Here is a 20,705-nt window from a genome sequence, read left to right on the forward strand (position 1 = left end):
CTGGTTTGAAAATAGTTTTAAATGAATGAATTAAATGACAGATGAAGCATTAAATGCACCAGGGTTAGAGCTTTCTGTGCTGTTTCCACCCAGATTCAAAGCTGAGGATAAGAACACTGCTGGACAGGAGTGAAGGGAAACATGCAACATAATAAGTAGACGTGCAATGAAAACAGCCTACAGTATAGACAGATACAATAATAAAGGTCTTACAGTAACATTAGATCCCACCCTTACATTATGAAGTAGTTTATCTGAAGTTATTAGGCCATTTTCACCACAAAGACTGTGGAAGAAAATCTGTGTCATCAGAGTTTGAAATAAAAAAGACGTTGAATCTCTAGCACTGAATATTTATGCATTGAAATTATGTATCTGAATGTTTTTCAATGTAAAAAATCCAACCGCAAAAAATTCAACCTCAAAAAATTCAACCGCAAAAAATTCAACCTAAAAAAAATTCAACTGCAAAAAATTAAACTGCAACATCGTTGCAAAAATCGGGATCGTTGCTTGACGCACGATCCCGATCTTGAATCCGGAATGGATTGCTCCTCCTTGGGTCCCCAGATGTTGCAGTTGAATTTTTTGCGGTTGAATTTTTAACGTTGAAAAACATTGATACATAATTTCAATGCATAAATATTCAGTGCTATAAATTCAACGTCTTTTGTATTTCAAACTCCGATGACACAGATTTTCTTCCATAAAAGATTTATTAAGGGTTTTATTATTAAGTTCTGTTTTATTATTAAGGTGGTACCTTCCAAAAGTTCATGAACTTGAGCTTGTGAACAACACACAGCAGCACCACCAGTTGGTTTCTGTTCATTGTGCTTCAACAATCAACATGGAGATACAGAAGAAATCATATAGCAGAATCACACGGCAGCAACTCAATTGCATTTCGTCATGTGGACACGGTGAAGACGAGCTGCTGAAGGTCAAAGCGCATCAGAATGAGGAAGAAAAGTGATTTAAAGGACTTTGAATGTGGCACGGTTGTTGCTGTGAGTGATGGTTCACAAACTGGTGATCTACTGGGATTTCCTCCAGAGTTTACAGAGAAAATATCCAGAGAGCCTTGATGCCTTGTTGAGGTCAGAGGTCAGAGGTCAGAGGAGAATGAACAGACTGGTTCAACAGTAACTCAGATAGCCACTGGTTACAACCAAGGTCTGCAGAAGAGCATCTCTGAACTCACAACATGTCCAACCTTGAAGCAGAAGATCACACAGCCACTTTATTAGGTACACCTCGCTGGCTCATAAAGTGGCTGGTGAGTGTATATAGAGAACTCTCCTCCACAGTGTTCATCATTTATGAAACTTGATGTAAGAAATCATCTTGTTTGTCCACAGACCTGATTGCTCAAAGCACATGAAGAATGGGATTAACAGGGTCATTATTGGCATTTTTTAAGAACCATTTGAGTGGAAAGCCCTTCAAGGCAATTTGTGATTTGTGATTCTGGGCTATATAAATAAAATTGAATGGAATGGAAATAAATATGGGAGTGGACATGGACAGCTGCTCACACCAGTGATTTCTCCATCACACTCACACTTAATTCAACAAAACTGTATTATGATGTTCTGGTAAATACCAATAGGATAAATGTGTGCAAATCTGTGAAAATACAGGAAAAATAGATGTGTTCTCTGCTAACCAAAGTTGTTTCCAAAGTTCAGAGGACGGGTCAACAGAGTTTTACGATCAGAGGAAACTTTACATTTGTAGAAATAGTGAAATAAGTGAATACATTTATTTACATTCATTCCTATGACTACCGGGGTTTTGTCTTTTGCTGACTTCTTTGGAGTTAAGTGCTGGTTAAAACTGACTTTGGTGTCAGCTCAGGTCCTTATAAAACACATTCAGACTGATCCACAGTCACTTAAAAAACAAAACACTGATAAAAAATATCCGTTTAGGTATTATGTCACTTCTTCTGCTTCCTGTGGCTTCTTTCTGGGTTTGCTATGTGTCCATTCATTGTGCTAATAAGCAAAGATGACATCATAGGTCATCTGATGCCCGGCGTCCCAGGCGTAGAGTTTCTTGCCCAGCGGGCAGTAAGCCAGCTGGGAGGTCTGAGCGTGCATGTTGGTGAAGGCGAGGCTGGGCACGGTGTGTGTGAGCGTGTGCGTGTCGAAGGCGTACGTCACGTTGGCGTATCGGTGCTGCATGCTGTTCACTCCGTACAGCACGCCGCACACCAGGAAGCTGTTTCCGTAGCGACCACGCCGGAGACCCGTGCGGAAGGTCTGTATGGGCTGCAGGTCTCGGGGCCGGAGGTGGATCAGCAGCATCACCTCTTGGTGGAAACCCTCGGTGTCCAGAGCCGGGTAGAGCAGCCACAGCCCCGACTCATCCACAGCAAACTCCACCTGGAGGACACAACACGCTGTTATCTACACAGGAACTAATAGCTCAAGTAAAGTTTTATTTTCAGTTTTATACATGTAATGTGTACAAATATAAACATACAATATACCAACAGTATAGAGACATAACAAAGCCCCTCACAAAGTCAGTGTTCAAGGTCAATACAAACGATTACATTAAGCACTTGGTGTAAGAGATGGACCGATATGGTCTAAATATGGTTGCCAAATTTTCAGAAAGGTGTTATATCGTTTTCTGAGACAATAGGTGATTTTTTCCAGAGGGATACAACTATTCATCTCTATCTATCTATTCATTCAACAGACCACCTATCAATAAGAAGAGGGGAGTCAGAGTTCCATGATTCTGCAATGCACTTCTTAGCCACACATAGAGCAACTTCAATAAATTTGAGCTGTGCATTGTTCAAAGAGCGGCGAATACTTGTAAAGTTCCCCAATAAACAAAGTTCAGGGTCCACTGGAACATTTATTCCTGTGATCTTGGTTAAAGTGGAACAGATATCATGCCAGAAGGGTCTAACTTCCATACACAGCCAGGTACAGTGCAAAAAGGAACCAACTTCAGCATCACATCTGAAGCACATTTCCGACAGGTTAGATTTGAATTAATGTAATTTTTCTGGGGTAAGGTATTATTGATGTAGAATATTATAGTTAATCAATCTATACCGGGCATTGATAATAGTTTCAAATAAAGTTCTTATGATCTTTATGGCTTCTCATGATTTCACTGTATGACAAGTATTTTATGTCTGGTGTGTGAAGGAAATTTGGTACTTCCTGTCATGGTGGTACAAGAAGTAGGCGGCGACCTACTTGATATTCAAGACACAAGGCATTGTGGGAACTGACTCTGTGAATTTAGCTCTGATAACACCATGATTGAGGGGAACACAGATGAGTGGGGTCTGTCCTGATGTGAGGTACAGGGCAGGAAGATAGAGCTGCTTTGAGTCTTGCTGAAAAGTGCAACAGTCATAAGTCGTGCGGTGTACGGGGCTTTGTTGTACTGTAAAAGAGCCATTCGGGATTGTGCGGTGTATGGAACACGAATGTGCTAATAAAACTTGCTGAACAGAGAATTGAGTGCTTTGTGTTTGGCCAGCTCACCCATTAACTAAAAAATACATAAAAGATATACAATATAAACATAAACATACACCTACTTAGGCAAGTAAATGTAAAGAAAAAAAAAAAAGATATAATGTAAAAATATATCAGGAAATTCTATATTAAAAAGACAGTTTGCCGAATCAAAGCATTAAATTATAGCCACTTGGATTAAATGTTTAGGAATAATTGGTCACATTTTGTCCTGTTGGATAGTGCTGATGTGTTTCTGCTCTTGTGACTTTCCCTCCAACTCTGTGCTGTTCCCCTCCTGGTCAGATTCCTGTGTGCCTCGCTGCCTCGTCTTTGTTCGTCCAGTTCCTGAGTCCTTCCACATGCTCAGCCCTCATGTCCAGCCAGCTCCCTGCCTCTTCAACTGTAAAATAACCTCTTTTTGCATATATTTCTCTGCTCTGGGGTCCAAACAGAAGCAGAATCCTAACACAAATAGAGTAATTATCACCCAGCTCGTATTAAACCTACTTTCCAAAGATCTCTTACTTCAATAAAAGTACTGATAGCACACTGTGAAATTACTCCACTACAGTAAAAGTCCTGCATTCAAAACTTACTGAAGTAAAAGTACAAAAGTATCAGCATCAAAATGTACTTAAAGTATCAAAAGTAAAAATACTCACTATACAGAATGGACCCACTCAGATTGTCCAAATATATGATTGTATTATTATTTTTGATGCATTTATGTAAGCTTTAATTTACTGTTTACTGTCATTTTAACTACTCAAAAACTTTTATGTGGTTTAATTAATGAAAATGCATAATTTTAAATTGATAATGTTTTTCATGTTAAATCTCAACCTGAAAAGTATGCTGGCAGCTAAATGTAGTGGAGTAAAAAGTACAATATTTGCCTCTAAATACAGTGAAGTAGAAGTATAAAGTTACACAAAATGAAAATACTCAAGTACAATTTTTAGGTGCTTGTGGTTTTCTTAAGTACAGTACTTTAGTGACTTAGTTGCATTCCACCACTGATCTTTATCTGTGAGGGCAACAAGCTACACATACAGAAAAGTAAATGAATTATCTTTGACACCTTCTTACAAGAAGCAAGATTTCTAATGGTGTGATCCATTTGAACAGGAAAGTTGCATTTCACCCTCTGCTGTAGGACTCCTGACTCAGTAAATCTGTTTTAAACACAGAACTGTTCAACTTGAACCTGTGGATACGTTGCTCTAGTGTTTGTATGCACAAAATACCACATAATAGGTTGTTATTATAATAGGTTGGTATTGCTAACGATGGCTAGGAAAAAAATCCTACTCTCCTCAGCCCTTAAAAATAATGTTGGAGCACTGTCCTTCCTGCCCCTGACTTGTTATTTCCGAGGTGAATAACGCAGCATAATTAATCTCTCTTGGAAAACTGCTGAAAAGGTCAACAGCTGAGAGAAATGTCCTGCTGTCTTTCAGTTAAAAAGAAGGAAATCTGTTAAAGTGTGAAGATTGTTTATATATTATATTAAAAATGGTGATTTGCATGATGTGCTTGCCTCAGTAGAAGTAAAAAAAAGTGAACTTGAATTTATATTGTGCCAACAAAGAAGCACATGGTGATTGTGGAACTTGTTTTCTTTGTTTAGTTTAGATTGATTCCTGTGCACCAAGCTGGAATCAGGACATTTAGCCTTTGCAAAATGAACTGGATCAGAGGAGAAAAAGCTTCCTGTCTGACCTTCTCCTGACCCGTTGTGACCCAACCCTTACCTTTGTCATTTTGGTAGTAGTTATGTGGTGAATGTATTTTTTTAGGCTTGTCGTAATAGTAAGGTTGCCACATTTGGTGCAGCACCATTGTGGCTGAACAGAAGCGTATACTTAAACCTTTGCTCACCAGCTGCAGATCTGGCAACGCACACTAACCACTGCACAGAAGAACTGAACAGATATCTGTTCAGAAAAAGTTATAGTGTGTAACTCCCCTTATACTGATTCAACTATAAAAATTAAGCCTAAAAAAAGTTGGAAATAATATCAACAACAATTTTGAGTTAGCATTGATACGCTAATGGCTACTCTTGTAGCTGTAACAAGCAGCGCCGCTAGCATCAGTTAGCCGCTAGCATCAGTTAGCCGCTAGCTTTCACTAATGACCGAATTTCCCAACAAAGAAATAAGAGTTATCAGAACTATTGTCCCTTGTTGTGAACCCCAACTTAAAGATATCAGTAACAACAACTCACCAACTTGTTTTTGAGCAGACAACTGGCTTCCTTTGTTGTGCTAACTTACATTATTGCCCTAAATGTCAATAATTTATATTTCCAAGTTTTACCAACTTAAATCACTGTTTTAGGCCAAAAAATACAAGTTGGCTTTTTTGCAGTGTACTAAGTGTGCACTATATTTGAACCAGCTCTGAGGGTTAAAGAGCCAAGGCAGCTGATTTCACTGCCTCCAACTCTGCACACAAACATGAAGGAGGTATTGATCTACTAAGACTCTTTTTTTTTCACTTTTATCAGAGCAAAGTGGTAAAATCAGACTTAAAATGAACCATAAACTAAACTACAGCAGTTGTTTCTACCACTTTCTATTTGACCTTTTGAACTCCAGTGATTTGTAGTGTTTTTGTTCCCTGCTCTGACCTTTTATGACCCTTTAAAACGTTCCAAATGTATTCCAACAGTAAATCATCACTGCTCTCACCTCAGTTTGTGTCCTGTGAACATGCTCCTCTAGCAGAGCATCATGTAGCGTGGTCCATGCAGCTACGTATCTGTGCCTCAGGTCGTACCTGATGATGTCCCTGCTGAAGGCTCGGTTGTAGTAGAACGCTCCGTTAAACACCACGTGGCCCGTTCCAGTGAAGCTGTAGGGAAGCTTGTATGAGTTACTGGTCTGACCTGAGCAGGAAGAACACACACAACATACAGGCAGCTGGTTAGTTAGGCTGGAACCATCACTCAACTATGACCAAGGTTATAATTGTTTTGGATTTTTCATTAGTTTTAGTTTTAATTTCGTTGTCAATTTTTGTTTTCAAATTCAGTTAGTTTTAGTTAGTTTTCAGAGTGATTTCGTTAGTTTTAATTAGTTTTTATTTTTTGGAAAATGCTTAGTTTTAGTTTAGTTTTTATTAGTTTTCATGTTAGTTTTAGTTTTTTTGTAATGGGGTATTTGTTGGGTCCAGATTCAATAAGGTCACAATAAATGTTTCCTTTGTTTCCTTTGTCTGATCCGTCTCAGCCCCAATAAGTTTATTAAGACATAAAACCAAATAGATGAAATAGATTTCATATCAACCAAAAGAATTACATATGAAAAAAGTTAACAAAGACGAAAACTAAGGACATTTTCACTATAATTTTAGTTAGTTTTAGTTAGTTTTGTAACCACACAGTACAGTTTCAGTTAGTTATCGTTTTTTTAAAACTCTTGATTTTATTTTTATTTCAGTTAACGAAAATGTTTTTTCAATTCTAGTTTTTGTTATTTCGTTAGTTTTCGTTAACTATAATAACCTTGACTATGACAAATATATATATAAGCTTTAATAAACAAGTTTCATTTTTTATTTTTTTTTCATTTTATTAATTCTTCTTTTCAAACCGAAAAAAATAAATAAACATAAACTAAAACAGCGTAGGCTAGATGCATATACATATTCATACACATACTCACATAGACACCATTAAACAGATGTCCATAAACATATAAACATTTACACACATACAGTATATAAAGCCCTATACATATACATGCATCTGCCCCGTTTAAGTAATAAGATAGAAATAAGAACCAGTTAACTTAATATTCAATATGCATTACCTTACCATTACAGACATTACCAGTCTTTCTCCAAACCATGAAGTCATGTAGCTGCAACAGATGCTTCTAACTGCCAACAGCTCCGTTACCTGTTTTGAAGGTGTCCATGTCTCGGAACTCCAGGAGGTTGTTGCCATAGTGACCATTAGTAACGTAGACGACGTTGCCATGGCCGCGAGCGTCTCTCATCCAGGCTCCCTCACTGAGGCCGTAAGAGTTCTGCTCCACCGGTTCAGAGAGGCTGGCCACCGTGTCCTTACACACCGCTGCAGGGACCAACATGGAGAATCATGATTAGTATCAGTCATCAAATGTTAACATAAGAAAATAAGTTTTATGGTTCAGAAGATTTGCAAGAGTCACAACTTCAGTGCAAAAGTAAAAAACAAATCATAGTTTGCATTATTCACTCTAGCTCTTTGGCTTTTGAGAGATTTGATACAAAAATCCCACTAAATCTCAACTGTGTTCATATCTCTGACAAAAGAAGCAAGCGTACAGATCTATACATTAAGGAAAGAAGGAAACACAAAGTCTAAGCAATAGAAACCCAAAGACCTGATAATTAGAGTCAACATGTGTCCTAATAAGTGACTCTTTAAATAATACTCATGTTTATTTTGTTGCAAAGTATAGCAATGATGATCTTTTTTTGTACAAGTTTGATCTTGCTTCCAAGCTTTTGGCCTGTAGTGTATATATATAAATATATATATATACACTACAGGCCAAAAGTTTTAGAACACCCCAATTTTTCCATTTTTTTATTGAAATTCAAGCAGTTCAAGTCAAATGAACAGCTTGAAAGGGTCCAAAGGTAAGTGGTGAACTGCCAGAGGTAAATAAAAAAAGGTAAGCTTAACCAAAACTGGAAAATAATGTACATTTCAGAATTATACAAGTAGGCCTTTTTCAGGGAACAAGAAATGGGTTAACAACTTAACTCTATGGAGTCTTGGGCTATTTTGTCTATTTTTGAATTCTTTTCATGTCTTTGTAAGTCATTTAGTGTCTTTTTAGTAATTTTGTGTCTTTTTGTGTCTTTTTTTAGTAATTTTGTGTCTTTTTTTAGTCCTTTAGTCCAACATAAAATGTGATTTTGAATCTTTTTTTTACTTTCAAAACACTATCATGCTCAATAAAGAATTTTAAATGTTGCAAATGTGCATTAATTTCAGAGTAAACTGAGACATTAAACTGCATAATTTTCAATTAAATTCTGGAAAAGTTGGTGTCTTCTAAAACTTTTGACCAGTAGTGTATATATATTTATATATATATATATCTACCAGGCTTTTTGGTGGTCTTTGGTTGGTCAGCAGGACTCTCCGTCCAGCTGAGTCCACTCTTGGGTCTTGGTGGAGGTTGGGCCCTGAGAGACGCATCAGTCGGTGGAGCTTTATTGTCTGAGATGGTGGTTTGCTGATTGGCGGGCCTGGTGGGCTGAATAGTGGTTTGTTGGGAAGTAGTTGGGTTCAGTTTGGTCGTTGTTGGTTTTGGAGTCGTTGTTGTTGTTGGTACCACGGTGGTTGGTCCAGTTGTTGGTAGAATGGTGGTTAATTCAGTTGTTGGTACCATGGTGGTGGGAGCTGCTGTGCTTGTCGTTGTGGTTTGTTGGGTGGTAGTTGGTGGAGCTGTTGGTGGCTGTGTGGGTGACACTGAGCTCAGCACTAATCTGGATTCATCAAGGAGACTAACAGTGGTTGGAGGTCTTAGAGTCCTGGTCGGGGAAGTCCTGGTAGGGGGCTTCTGGTCCCAGATCAGTGCGTCAGTATTTGCAATAGTTGCTGTAAAAGAAGTAAGATGAGAGACAGAAGAGGAGAGGGACAGTTATATGTTAAGAATTATTCTTATTCAGACAGTTCTATTTGCCTATTATAGCTGTTAGTTTTGCACATTATGTTTTATATTAACAATGTATAATAACCACCTTTCTGCTCATTGTTTGGGCTGACCAATGGACATTAAACATCTTCCTTGTTACTGACTGGATAAATATGTATCACACCATAAATCGATCATTATCTTTAATATTTTAGGCACAAAACACAATTGACAAGGCCTTTTGTAGGAGTCATGCAGTTTTTCACTCATGTACAGTCATGGAAAAAATTGTTAGACCCTTGTTTTCTTCAATTTCTTGTTCATTTTAATGCCTGGTACGACTAAAGGTTAATTTGTTTGGACAAATATAAAAATAACAACAAAAATAACTGATGAGAGTTTAATTTAGAGCTGATATCTAGACATTTTCCATGGTTTTCTTGATAATGATTTAGGTTATTATGAAGAAAACCATGGAAAATGTCTAGATATCAGCTGTTAAATTAAACTGCAATGAGCTATTTTTGTTGTCATCATTATAACATGTACACATGTACCTTTAGTTTTACCAGGCATTAAAATGAACAAGAAATTGAAGAAAACCTACAATTATTACCCAGATATTTATCTGAACTCTACAAAGTATTTTAGCAGCTTTCTGCTTATTGTTGGAGTTGACCTTTGGACATTAAACATGTGACTTGTTACTGACTGGATGTATACGGAGCATCACACCATAAATCGATCATTATCTTTAATATTTTATGCACAAACACAATTGACAAGACCTGTTGTAGGAGTCATGTGCAGTTTTTCACTCGTTTATAAGTGAGAGAAAGTTAAAGCCCGTCATGTTGCAGCTCATGGAGGTGTTTGTCCAAACTGTTAATTCCATCCGACCCAGAGATCTGAACCATTGTCACGTTCTTGCTGTCAAAGACATTATTACCGAATTTCCCTTCGGGGATGAATAAAGTAATCTATCTATCTATTATCCATACCACAGCAGAGAGAGGAGGTGCAGAGGAGGAGCCCGGCTGATGCACTTCTTAGATTTATGAGAGGAAATTGGACAATTTATGGAGCAGAAAGGAAAACCAGTGTTGGAATTACAGGCTGCAGAAAAATCAGCCCAGGCCCTTTTGCATTGATGGTGGATATTAGAGACACTGATGCAAGGCTACAACAACACTGTCCCACAGTATAATGATAGCATCTTGGATTGTGGAGACGCAGCTGTTGGCGGTAAGTGGCGAGTTTCCCACTTCATATAAACTCTGCTTCAGGGGCACTGAATAAAAAAACAATGGAAACTCATCGTGGTCATATTTAAAGATGCTGAACATTGTGTAAAATATTGTCCACGAGCAGCTTCACTACACAATGATCTGTATCTGTTTAAAACCATCACGGTGGAACCTTACTGTTAAGTATGTAAACATACTGTAAATGCATTTTAAGTGCATTATTTTCCTGTTCATCTTTGCAAATGTTTAATTTATCTGCACATTATTTAATTAAATTTCCTGCAAATGTTTAATTTCTCAGTTTGAATCCAATTTCTTTGCAAATTTTTAAATATTTGGTAACGCTTTATATTAAGGTCCTTGTAATAACCATTAATTAACAAGTAATAAGGCCCTTGTAAGTCCTTACAAGATGCTTATTAACATTATTGTGTGTTTATAAGCTCATATAACTGTTAATAATAGCATTACAAACACCCATGACCCACCCATTATGTCTTTGCCATGCCTTTATTAATCTTATTTTGTTTGCTTATTGATATCAAAATATACTTTATTGCTCATCTATTATAAGTTAACTATAAGTTAACTATGCTTTTTGCAACTACCGGATCTAAAGCGAGAACAATGCCTTATTACTTGTTAATTAATGGTTATTAAGGACCTTATTATAAAGCCTTACCAAATATTTTAGCAAAGGTTTTATTGTAAAATCAGACTCATCATAGATTCATCCATCTATCTATCTATCTATCTATCTATCTATCTATCTATCTATCTATCTATCTATCTATCTATCTATCTATCTATCCACCCACCCACCCACCCATCCATCCATCCATCCATCCATCCATCCATCCATCCACCCACCCATCCATCCATCCATTCTTCCATCCATCCATCCATCCATCCATCCATCCATCCATCCATTCTTCCATCCATCCATCATCCATCCATCCATCCATCCATCCATCCATCCATCCATCCATCCATCCATTCTTCCATCCATCCATCATCCATCCATCCATCCATCCATCCATCCACCCACCCACCCATCCATCCATCCATCCATCCACCCACCCATCCATCCATCCATCCATTCTTCCATCCATCCTTCCATCCATCCATCCATCCATCCACCCACCCACCCATCCATTCTTCCATCCATCCATCCATCCATCCATCCATCCATCCATCCATCCATCCATCCATCCATTCTTCCATCCATTCTTCCATCCATCCATCTATAAAACACATTTATTTAAACAACATTTATATTACAAGCAAATTGCTACAATGTCACATTTTTGCCCCACTGGCAAAAAAAACCCATTGAAACAAAGTTCCAATGACCCTGATAGTCAAAAAGATCAGAAACAACCCGACAATGAAATCTGATGCATCTTTGCTGAATTATTGTGTGCAAAGTTACAAAAAAAATCACCAGGCGGAAGATGTTTGTTCAGAAAACATCCATCCAATGTGGTTTTCTTTGACATTATTTGAAGTATTTCCATAATAAATGTATGTTTCCACTCACTATATCTTCCTCTCACTCTCTCCTCCTCCTCCTCCTCCTCCTCTCTGAAGCTCTCCTGCTGCTCCGCCTTGTAGAAGGTCACGCCCCGGACCACCTTCACGGGCTGCTTGGCCTCCGTCTTCTCTCTGCTGGTCTTGGTCTTGTTCCTGGTCGGCTGTTGTTGCTCCAGACCGTCTTGTTGTTGGTTCTTCTTCAGCTGACCTTCATAATTCTTCTGAAAGACACAGGATTTTCAATAAATTATTAATCTCTTTTTAAACAGATGAGACATGTGATTCTGTCTTCTGATTGACAGGTAATACCTGCTTGTTGGCGAAGGCACCTGCTCCACTTTTCTGTCCTGCACGCTCCAAATCATTCACTTTCTTTTTCTTCTGCTGGGCCTTCTTCTCTTTCTCCTTTTCTTTGGCTCGCTCCTTCACACGTTCTTTTTCTCTCGCTCTCTCAGTGAAATTACGGGCAAAAGCCTGGAGAGCACACATGATGACAGGGCGTTACCAGTCCACCCTGAGAACAGTTCACATGGCAGAATACAATAATACACCAGTGGTGCTAGAGTGGTTTCTATCAAAGTAATCCTTGACATCTCCAAAGTGCTTTGATATTCAAATCTGCTGCATGCTGAAAGAGAAATGAGAGAACTTGTCGGGAGAACGGGGTCTGTGTCTGTGTGTGTGTGTGTGTGTGTGTGCGTGTGTTTGTGTGTGTTTGTGTGTGTGTGTGTGTGTGTGTGTGTGTGATCTGTGTGTGTGTGTGTGTGTGTTGTTACGGCTGGCTGCCGTTCTTTATTTTATTGTTTCTCCAAATTACTCTACTATTTATGTAAAGTGATAGTGAGGTTGCCCGGAGTTGGTTGGCCCTTCTGGAGCTGTGAGACCGCCTACTTCCTGGTTCTACTGCCTCTACTTGTCTGTGATTGGTGCGGCGGAGATTCCTGTAAGTCAGCCAATCAGGACTTCAATCAACAGGCTGCACCTTATAAAAGGCTCATGTGTCCACAGTTCATGGCGGCTGTGAGACAGTGAGCAGTCTGCCTTTGCTGTTGGGTTATATCAATTTGTGTAAATTAGGAGTATTGTATTAGTGTGTGTTGCAGCAGTATTGTTTGACTGTCTAAGGGGTTTCAGACAGTGTGTTTTCTTGGACTTTTTGTAAATGTTGTAGATTGTCAATTTGTTAGATAAAGAACACCAAGAGTTTGGACATCCTTTGTTTAACTCTTAGTTTGTTTTGTTGGTTTGTGAAAGCTTATGGGTGCTGACCTCCTTCTGTTTCTTAGAGTTCTCTTTAAGCCAAGAGTTTGGTAATTTAATTTATTTTATATTGTATTGCCTATTGTCAGCCCCATACAGCCTCTTTTCGTTAAAGTTTGTTGTATAAAAGTTTTCTCTTACTGGTTAATAAACACCTGATTTAACCAGAACCTCCCAGTGTTACGTTCCACCTCAATTCTATTCCTTTTTCACATGTTACAGCTCACAAAATCGAGCCGTTTCGTAACAGTGTGATCTGTGTGTGTGTGTCTGTGTGTGTCTGTGTGTGTGTGTGTGTGTGTGTGTGTGTGTGTGTGTGTGTGTGTGTGTGTGTGTACCTTCTCCATGTTGTCCACCCTCCTCAGCAGCTTGGTGGTGACAGAGTTGAGTTTCAGCAGGTCCAGTCCGTACAGAGATCCCTCCAACAGGTCGATGATGGTCGCCAGCTGGACATGTCAACATAGAGGGGACACACACCAAACACAGGACGTAGAAACACAAGACGGCCAGACATTCTCAACAAAACAGAAAAATACTGGCATAGAACAGCACGAGATAGGCAAAAGTGGGGAGAGCGGGGGAAGGCCTACGTCCAACTATGGACCTTTACAGGCTGAAATAATGATGATGATTGGGATGAAATAAGTAAAATCAAGGTTCATCATTTAAAAAAAGCTTTCATGTCCTTGAGGAGCAAATTGCTTTACAGACAGTCCAAAGTTCAACGAGTGATGTCCAAATAAAGCTAAAACCTGAAGTTTTTCTGGAAATTCAACAGAAGTGTCAACGCTTCTACTAAATAATAGATTTTTCAGCCTCTGTAGCAGATAGAAATGAAATTCAAAAAGTATCTGAGAGCTTATACAAATACTACAAAACGACATATCCACTTTCCAGGCTTCAATGGGTTAACCCCTTAGGTTTCCACCTCATTCTACAGGGGGTTGTGACAGTGGGACAGAGGGAGATAGCAGGTGAACAGTAGATGCTATGAACAAGTGGTGGAGACCATCTGAATGCTGGGAACCTGGAGATTAAGCTCCCTATGTGTCATAATAATAACATAACAACTATAAACATCTATAATCTCAAACGTGTACACTAGAGGTGTGGATCCCCAGAGGCCCCACGAAACGATTTTATCCCCGTACTTGATTCACAATACAGTATTATTGTGATTTTAAAGCCAAATTTAAAAAGTCTAAAGTTAAGATACGTCTTAAGTTTGCTTTTAAAAATATGAACAGTCTCTGATTTTTAGTGCAACACAAATACAAACAACACATCGTACACAACAAAGCACAAGACACAGATCATATCCTCCAGATATCACAGATACAGCTCGCAGTTCAAACTCTACATGACCTGAACTAATCTCTTAGAAAAACAGTGAAAGTGACTTTGTGTGTGTGTGTGTGTGTGTGTGTGTGTGTGTGTGTTTACCTTGATGTCGTCTCTGCTGGCCTCTTGTAGTTTCTTGAACCTGTACTCTCCCTCACAGGGGTTAACAGCTGACGGTGGAGCCATACACACACACTGCTGACAGTCTGTTCCCTTAGTGATGGTCTCTACGGTGTAATGATCCTGGGACAGCGATGCTGGGTCGCTGTCATGGATACGGCTGCAGTCGGAGCGTTTGATTGGTCGAACAACACAGCGGCACACACAGTCGGAGCCCGAGGACACCGTCTTTACTTTGTCGTAATCACCCAGCAGCTGAAAGAACAAAAGAACACACAAAGTTTATTTTTCTGTATCTTTCTCAGCTAACTCAGGCTGTCTCCTTCTTGTCTCTATACTGACCTGTAAAGCCTCACTGCAGTAACTACACTTTTTGGTCGAAATTGAGTTATAACTAAAAATGAACTCCTTAATGTCTGTTTTATCGTGTGACAAAGTTTTAGATTTCAATTTTGCTTTATTGCAGAGAAATCATTATAGAAAAATTACAATAATTACAAACTCCAACTCAAAACCAAAGCAGACCACAGTAACTTCACTTGACTGACTTTGCATTACTACTAAACCTTTTACAGCAATGCAAAACCAGAGTGCAGTAACTACATTTTTGGGGTCAAAGGTCAAATAAATCGTCATGATTTTTGAGCATAAAAATTACATCATCATTGTAGAAATAAGTGTTATATCACTGACCTACCTATAACCCATTTGGCTTGTAAGTTAAAAACATTAAAAAACTTTAAAGCAGTTTTCTCAGTTTAACCCTTTAGTTGTATAGTAGGTCTAAAACTGAGAAAAACTACTTTATGTTTTTTTTAAAACATTTTTTAATTGGCAAGCCAAATGGATTATATGTTTACATTATTATTTCTCTGAAATAAAGTAAAATTGAAATCTAAACCTTTGTCACACAATAAAACAGACATCAAGGAGTTCATTTTTAAGTTATAACTCAATTTCGACCAAAACTGTAGTTACTGCAGCTAGGCTTTGTAGAGCAGAATAGACCTAGAATATACACTACGGGTCAAAAGTTTTAGAACAGCCCAATTTTTCCAGTTTTTTATTGAAATTCAAGCAGTTCAAGTCCAATGAACAGCTTGAAAGGGTACAAAGGTAAGTGGTGAACTGCCAGAGGTAAATAAAAAAAGGTAAGCTTAACCAAAACTGAAAAATAATGTACATTTCAGAATTATACAAGTAGGCCTTTTTCAGGGAACAAGAAATGGGTTAACAACTTAACTCTATGGAGTCTTGGGCTATTTTGTCCATTTTTGAATTCTTTTCATGTCTTTGGAAGTCATTTTGTGTCTTTTTTTGGTCATTTTGTGTCTTTTTTTAGTCATTTTGTGTCTTTTTTTGGTCATTTTGTGTCTTTTTTTGGTCATTTTGTGTCTTTTTTAGTCATATTGTGTCTTTTGGTGTCTTCTTTTAGTAATTTTGTGTCTTTTGGTGTCTTCTTTTGACATTTTGTGTCTTTTTTTAGTCATTTTGTGTCTTTTTTTAGTCCTTTAGTCTAACATAAAATGTGATTTAGAATCTTTTTTTACTTTCAAAACACTATCATGCTCAATAAAGAATTTTAAATGTTGCAAATGTGCATTAATTTCAGAGTACACTGAGACATTAAACTGCATCATTTTCAATTAAATTCTGGAAAAGTTGGTGTGTTCTAAAACTTTTGACCAGTAGTGTATGAAGCAGAAATACTTGCAGCATGGTGATGATGTTGAGTTTCTCCCTGAGAAGAAGAAGAAGATCGCTCCGGGCGTTTACAAACAGCCACTTTTGGTTTGGAGCACGTACAGTCTGAAGGATGTTACATAACTAACCACCAGAAGGATGCAGCCTGTTGCCGTGGTGAACACACACACACACACACACACACACACACACACACACACAGAGCCTGGGTCTGATTTACACGCCATTTAAGCTGAACTGACGAATTGTTGGGTTTGGATTGTGCATGAGGAAAATAAAGTATATAGTTCTTGTTATGCAAGTAAACACTTCTGTCTAATATGATTACTTGAATGAGATATTTAAGGTTTATAGTGCAAAAGGAAACCAAAAATGTTTCCAAAAATGCACAAGTGCTTTGAATTCTCATGTGGTTTTTTCACTTGAAGTGGATGGAAATTTTTCTTGAGTTCACCAAGCAGCCCAACGACTCAGCTGAGATCTGAGATCAGATGAGAGGAACATTTAACTGCTCTTTGGTTTAATCTGCTCGTTTAATCTGATACTTCCACACATTATCAGGGTAATCATTCTTTAAGCATATAACATGGCCCATACAAATCTCCATGTTAACTGAACTTGTGAATAAAGTATATGAAATCTTTCCTCTACTAGTTTTGTACATTGGTGGAATGTAACTAAATAAATATACTTAATTACAGTTGACATTATTGTACTCATATATTTCTAGTACTAACCCTACTACATTGTACTTTTTTCTCCCTTTACAATTATTTGAAAGCTTCAGTTATAAGATAATTTGTCTATTAAGATTATTCACATATAATACATGCACTGTATATGACCTATATTAATATATGTCCGACCGCTTAGGAACTGAGTTGGAAATTACATAAATAAATGGCCAAAATGAACATATCTATTCGATTAAAATAATCATCTAGTGATATTCTCAATAGTTTTAAAACATCCCTTGACCCAGAAAATGTAGATTTTGACACCAAGATTGACCTTCTAATCGGCTTGGAAGATATATTGGTTCTCATAGACTTCATATGGCTGCCATCTCGATGTAGTGGCTCCCACCCCAAAATTGAAACTTATGATGATGGAGATCATGTGGAAAAAATGTGGTGCTTTTGTCCGCCGTGCCTCGTCCCCATTCTTCTCAAATCTGGCCCTAAAGAAGGTATAAATCAGCTAATAAATGATATAATATTTAGCTACCCAGTAAAGAAAACAGTTGGAATTCTGCACAATGAGTACTTTTAGGCTACTTTTGGAACTTTAAGTGTTGATGTCAATGCTACCATTTTGAATGCAAGACTTATCCTTGCAGTATTTCTACAACACAGTATTTCTAGATATCTGAGATATCTAGAAATACTGTGTATTTCGCGACCCCAATTGGGGTCGCGAGATGATTTCTGGGGGTCGCCAAATCATTTTGGAAGTCAGCTCTGTCTCCACTGTGTTAAAGTGTTCATGTGTTAATGTGTTTTAGTCTTTTTGTCATTTTGTGTCTTTTTTGATCATTTTGTGGTCATTTTGTTTCCTTTTTTGGTCATTTTGTGTCTTTTTTTAGTCATTTTGTCTTATTTTGGTCATTTTGTTTCTTTTCTGCGTCATTTTGTTTCTTTTCTGCGTCATTTTGTGTCTTTTTGGTCATATTGTTTCCTTTTTTGGTTATTTTGTGTCTTTTCTTTGTCATTTTGTGTGTTTTTTTTAGTCATTTTGTCTTTTTCTGGTCGTTTTGTTTCTTTTCTGTGTCATTTTGTGTCTTTTTTTGGTCATCTTGTGTCTTTTTTTGTCATTTTGTGTCTTTTTTAGTCATTTTGTGTCTTTTTTTGGTCATCTTGTGTCTTTTTGGTCATTTTGTGTCTTTTTTGGTCACTTTGTTTCCTTTTTTTGGTCATGCATGTTAAATTGGGGGTCGCTGCAGTAACTAACCTGACTGATGATGTTCTCCTGGTTGTCCAGCTCGTCCTCCAGCGGCTCGGCTGTGGGCTGCGGAGCTCTCTCCTCCTCTCTCCCCGGGGACTGCTGCTCCCTCCCCCGCAGACTGTCCTCCACTGTAGCCGCGGGGGGAGCCTCCCTGGTCGGCTTACCCGGCTCTGCTGCTCCTTTCGGCTTACCCAGCAGCGTCTCTGCGCTCCGGACCGACTCCAGAGCATCCAGAGCATCCAGAGCGCTCACAGCGCAGCAGAAGATCACCAGAGACAATCTGCGCCACATGTCTCCACACCAGCAGAGGACAATGAAGAAACTAGAGCCAGGTAATGATCAGGTAGCTGGAGCCAACAATGGCCGAGCAGGTCCAGTCAGTCCTCAGTCCTCCAAACAAAACAATAAGTGAGAGTTTTCCAGAGTGTCCATGGGTCCTCAAACGCGTCTCAACATCTCCACGCGCCGAATGGATGCTGCTCCAAGTCTGACATGGAGAATAAAATACACAGCAGACCAGTGCACTCGGGTTAGTTTCAAAAAGTTTGTCATTAAAGGGATAAAAAGGGATTAAAATTAAAAATTGTTCACAAAGGCCTATAAAATAGTAGAGACAAAGGAGGCCGGTTCGCTTCCATGCGACGTGTCGCCGGTAAGATGGGACAGACCTCCACACCGGAGCCGGTCCAGACCAGGACTGAGTCTGAGCCAGGGAGGGAGGGAGGGAGGGGGAGAGAGAGAGAGAGAGAAACGGAGGGAGAGAGAGAGAGAGAGAGAGAGAGAGAGAGAGAGAGAGAGAGAGAAACAGAGAGAGAGGGAGAGAGAGAGAGAGAGAGAGAGAGAGAGAGAGAAACAGAGAGAGAGAGACACACACACACACACACAGAGAGAGAGAGAGAACCTCTTCAGTCTCTCTATCCAGCTGTTGGACACAGTCAATAATCCCTTTAAGTAGCCTACCTTAAACCTTAAATACACTGTGTATTTAATGTTGTACACTGTGAATGATATACCATCCTCTTCTGTGTAATTAATTCACAATTCCTTCAACCACTACCAAATATAAATATGATAATTTGATTATACTTTTATTCATCATTATTAATCAGTGTTCAAAATTGATAGTTTAGTAAATGTATGAAACTGATTTAGGTGAATTGGCTATATTTTTCTGTTTTACAGATGGTGCCCCAATGAGCTATGACTTAGAGAAAATAAAGTCATATAATTTATTATAATTAATAATTATTTATGATAGCCATCTTACCAAACTATTGAACCTGCAAGATCCACACAAGTCTTGCTCAGGTTCATCCTTACATATTTTATATCCTTAAGGGAGGGAAAGCATTTATGATAACGCCCTTTTATTTACATATTTGACGCCCTATTCAAGGTATCATTCATTCATAAATGAGGCATCCTAAATTCCCAGCAACCATTAGTCATTTTTGTCTGTCATAAGGCATACATTCGAGTCGGCAACATGAAGCAGTCCAGTTGTAAATGCTAGAAAGTCTTGCATGAGAGCGTAGAACAATCTGGCAGTGAGTGTGTGAAGCAGGGGTTTATATACTGGCCTGATTGGTGATCAGGGGCAGCTGAGTGCATATATGCTAGGCGTCCCTAATTTGCAAAAGGCTAAACTTTAACTGGAAGCCACATGAGTTTCCCCATAACCATACAAGGTACCAATCAGTAAGTAAAAAACATTCACACAGCCATGGGATACTCAGACATGTAGACTGATCCACAAACAAGTGTTTACCCTGCTGAACATTTCAAATGTCTGCAGTGAAAAAGGTCTATGGTCCTGCCACACTGTAAAAAATAATCTGTTTAATTTACGGTAAAATACTGGCAGCTGTGGTTGCCAGAATATCCCCGTAAAAAATACAGTGAGTGGGTTTTCTACTGTAAAAAAAAATGTTTTTTTTTAAATGGACCTGCACTTATACACTGTAAAAAAAAATTGTAGAAATAACAGTAAAACACTGTCAATACTTCAGAAATAGGGCATAAAATTAAAAATTCTATATCACCATATTAGACTCTTTTAATTACCGTAAATCAAAGAATAGCACAAAACTTTTACTTTTTTCTGACATAAACTGGAAGAAACACACAGTTTTGCTGTAAAAAAAAATAATTTATGGAGAAATACCATGATGTGTGAATTAATGACACAATGACCCTAAAAATAACGGGAATATTCAGTCTAAATTACAGTTTTTGCTGGTTTAAATTTAGAAGAGAAAATCCATTCACTGTAATTTTTACGGTGAAGTTCTGGCAACCACAGCTGCCGGTATTTTACCGTAAATTAAACAGATTTTTTTTTACAGTGCGCAATTAGACTCATTAGACTTCTGAGTCTACGACACATTCAAATACACTGATGATGATTCAGTAATACA

At 38.3% G+C, this 20,705-nt stretch overlaps 1 protein-coding gene across 1 annotated transcript; it reads right to left on the reverse strand.

The window, feature by feature from the left end:
* Positions 1 to 699: 699 nt before the first annotated feature.
* Positions 700 to 18,844, reverse strand: olfml2bb (olfactomedin-like 2Bb). Its single transcript, XM_059344538.1, has 9 exons — positions 18,295 to 18,844; positions 14,623 to 14,895; positions 13,518 to 13,625; positions 12,229 to 12,393; positions 11,927 to 12,140; positions 8,605 to 9,102; positions 7,405 to 7,581; positions 6,194 to 6,390; positions 700 to 2,390 (listed from the first exon to the last, which is right to left on the reverse strand). Exons 1-9 carry the CDS (start codon positions 18,577 to 18,579, stop codon positions 2,001 to 2,003), a joined length of 2,307 nt encoding a protein of 768 aa, XP_059200521.1. The 5' UTR covers positions 18,580 to 18,844; the 3' UTR covers positions 700 to 2,000.
* Between the last annotated feature and the right edge of the window lie 1,861 nt (positions 18,845 to 20,705).

Source organism: Centropristis striata, chromosome 11, assembly GCF_030273125.1.
Source record: "Centropristis striata isolate RG_2023a ecotype Rhode Island chromosome 11, C.striata_1.0, whole genome shotgun sequence".
Classification (NCBI taxonomy): Eukaryota; Metazoa; Chordata; class Actinopteri; order Perciformes; family Serranidae; genus Centropristis; species Centropristis striata.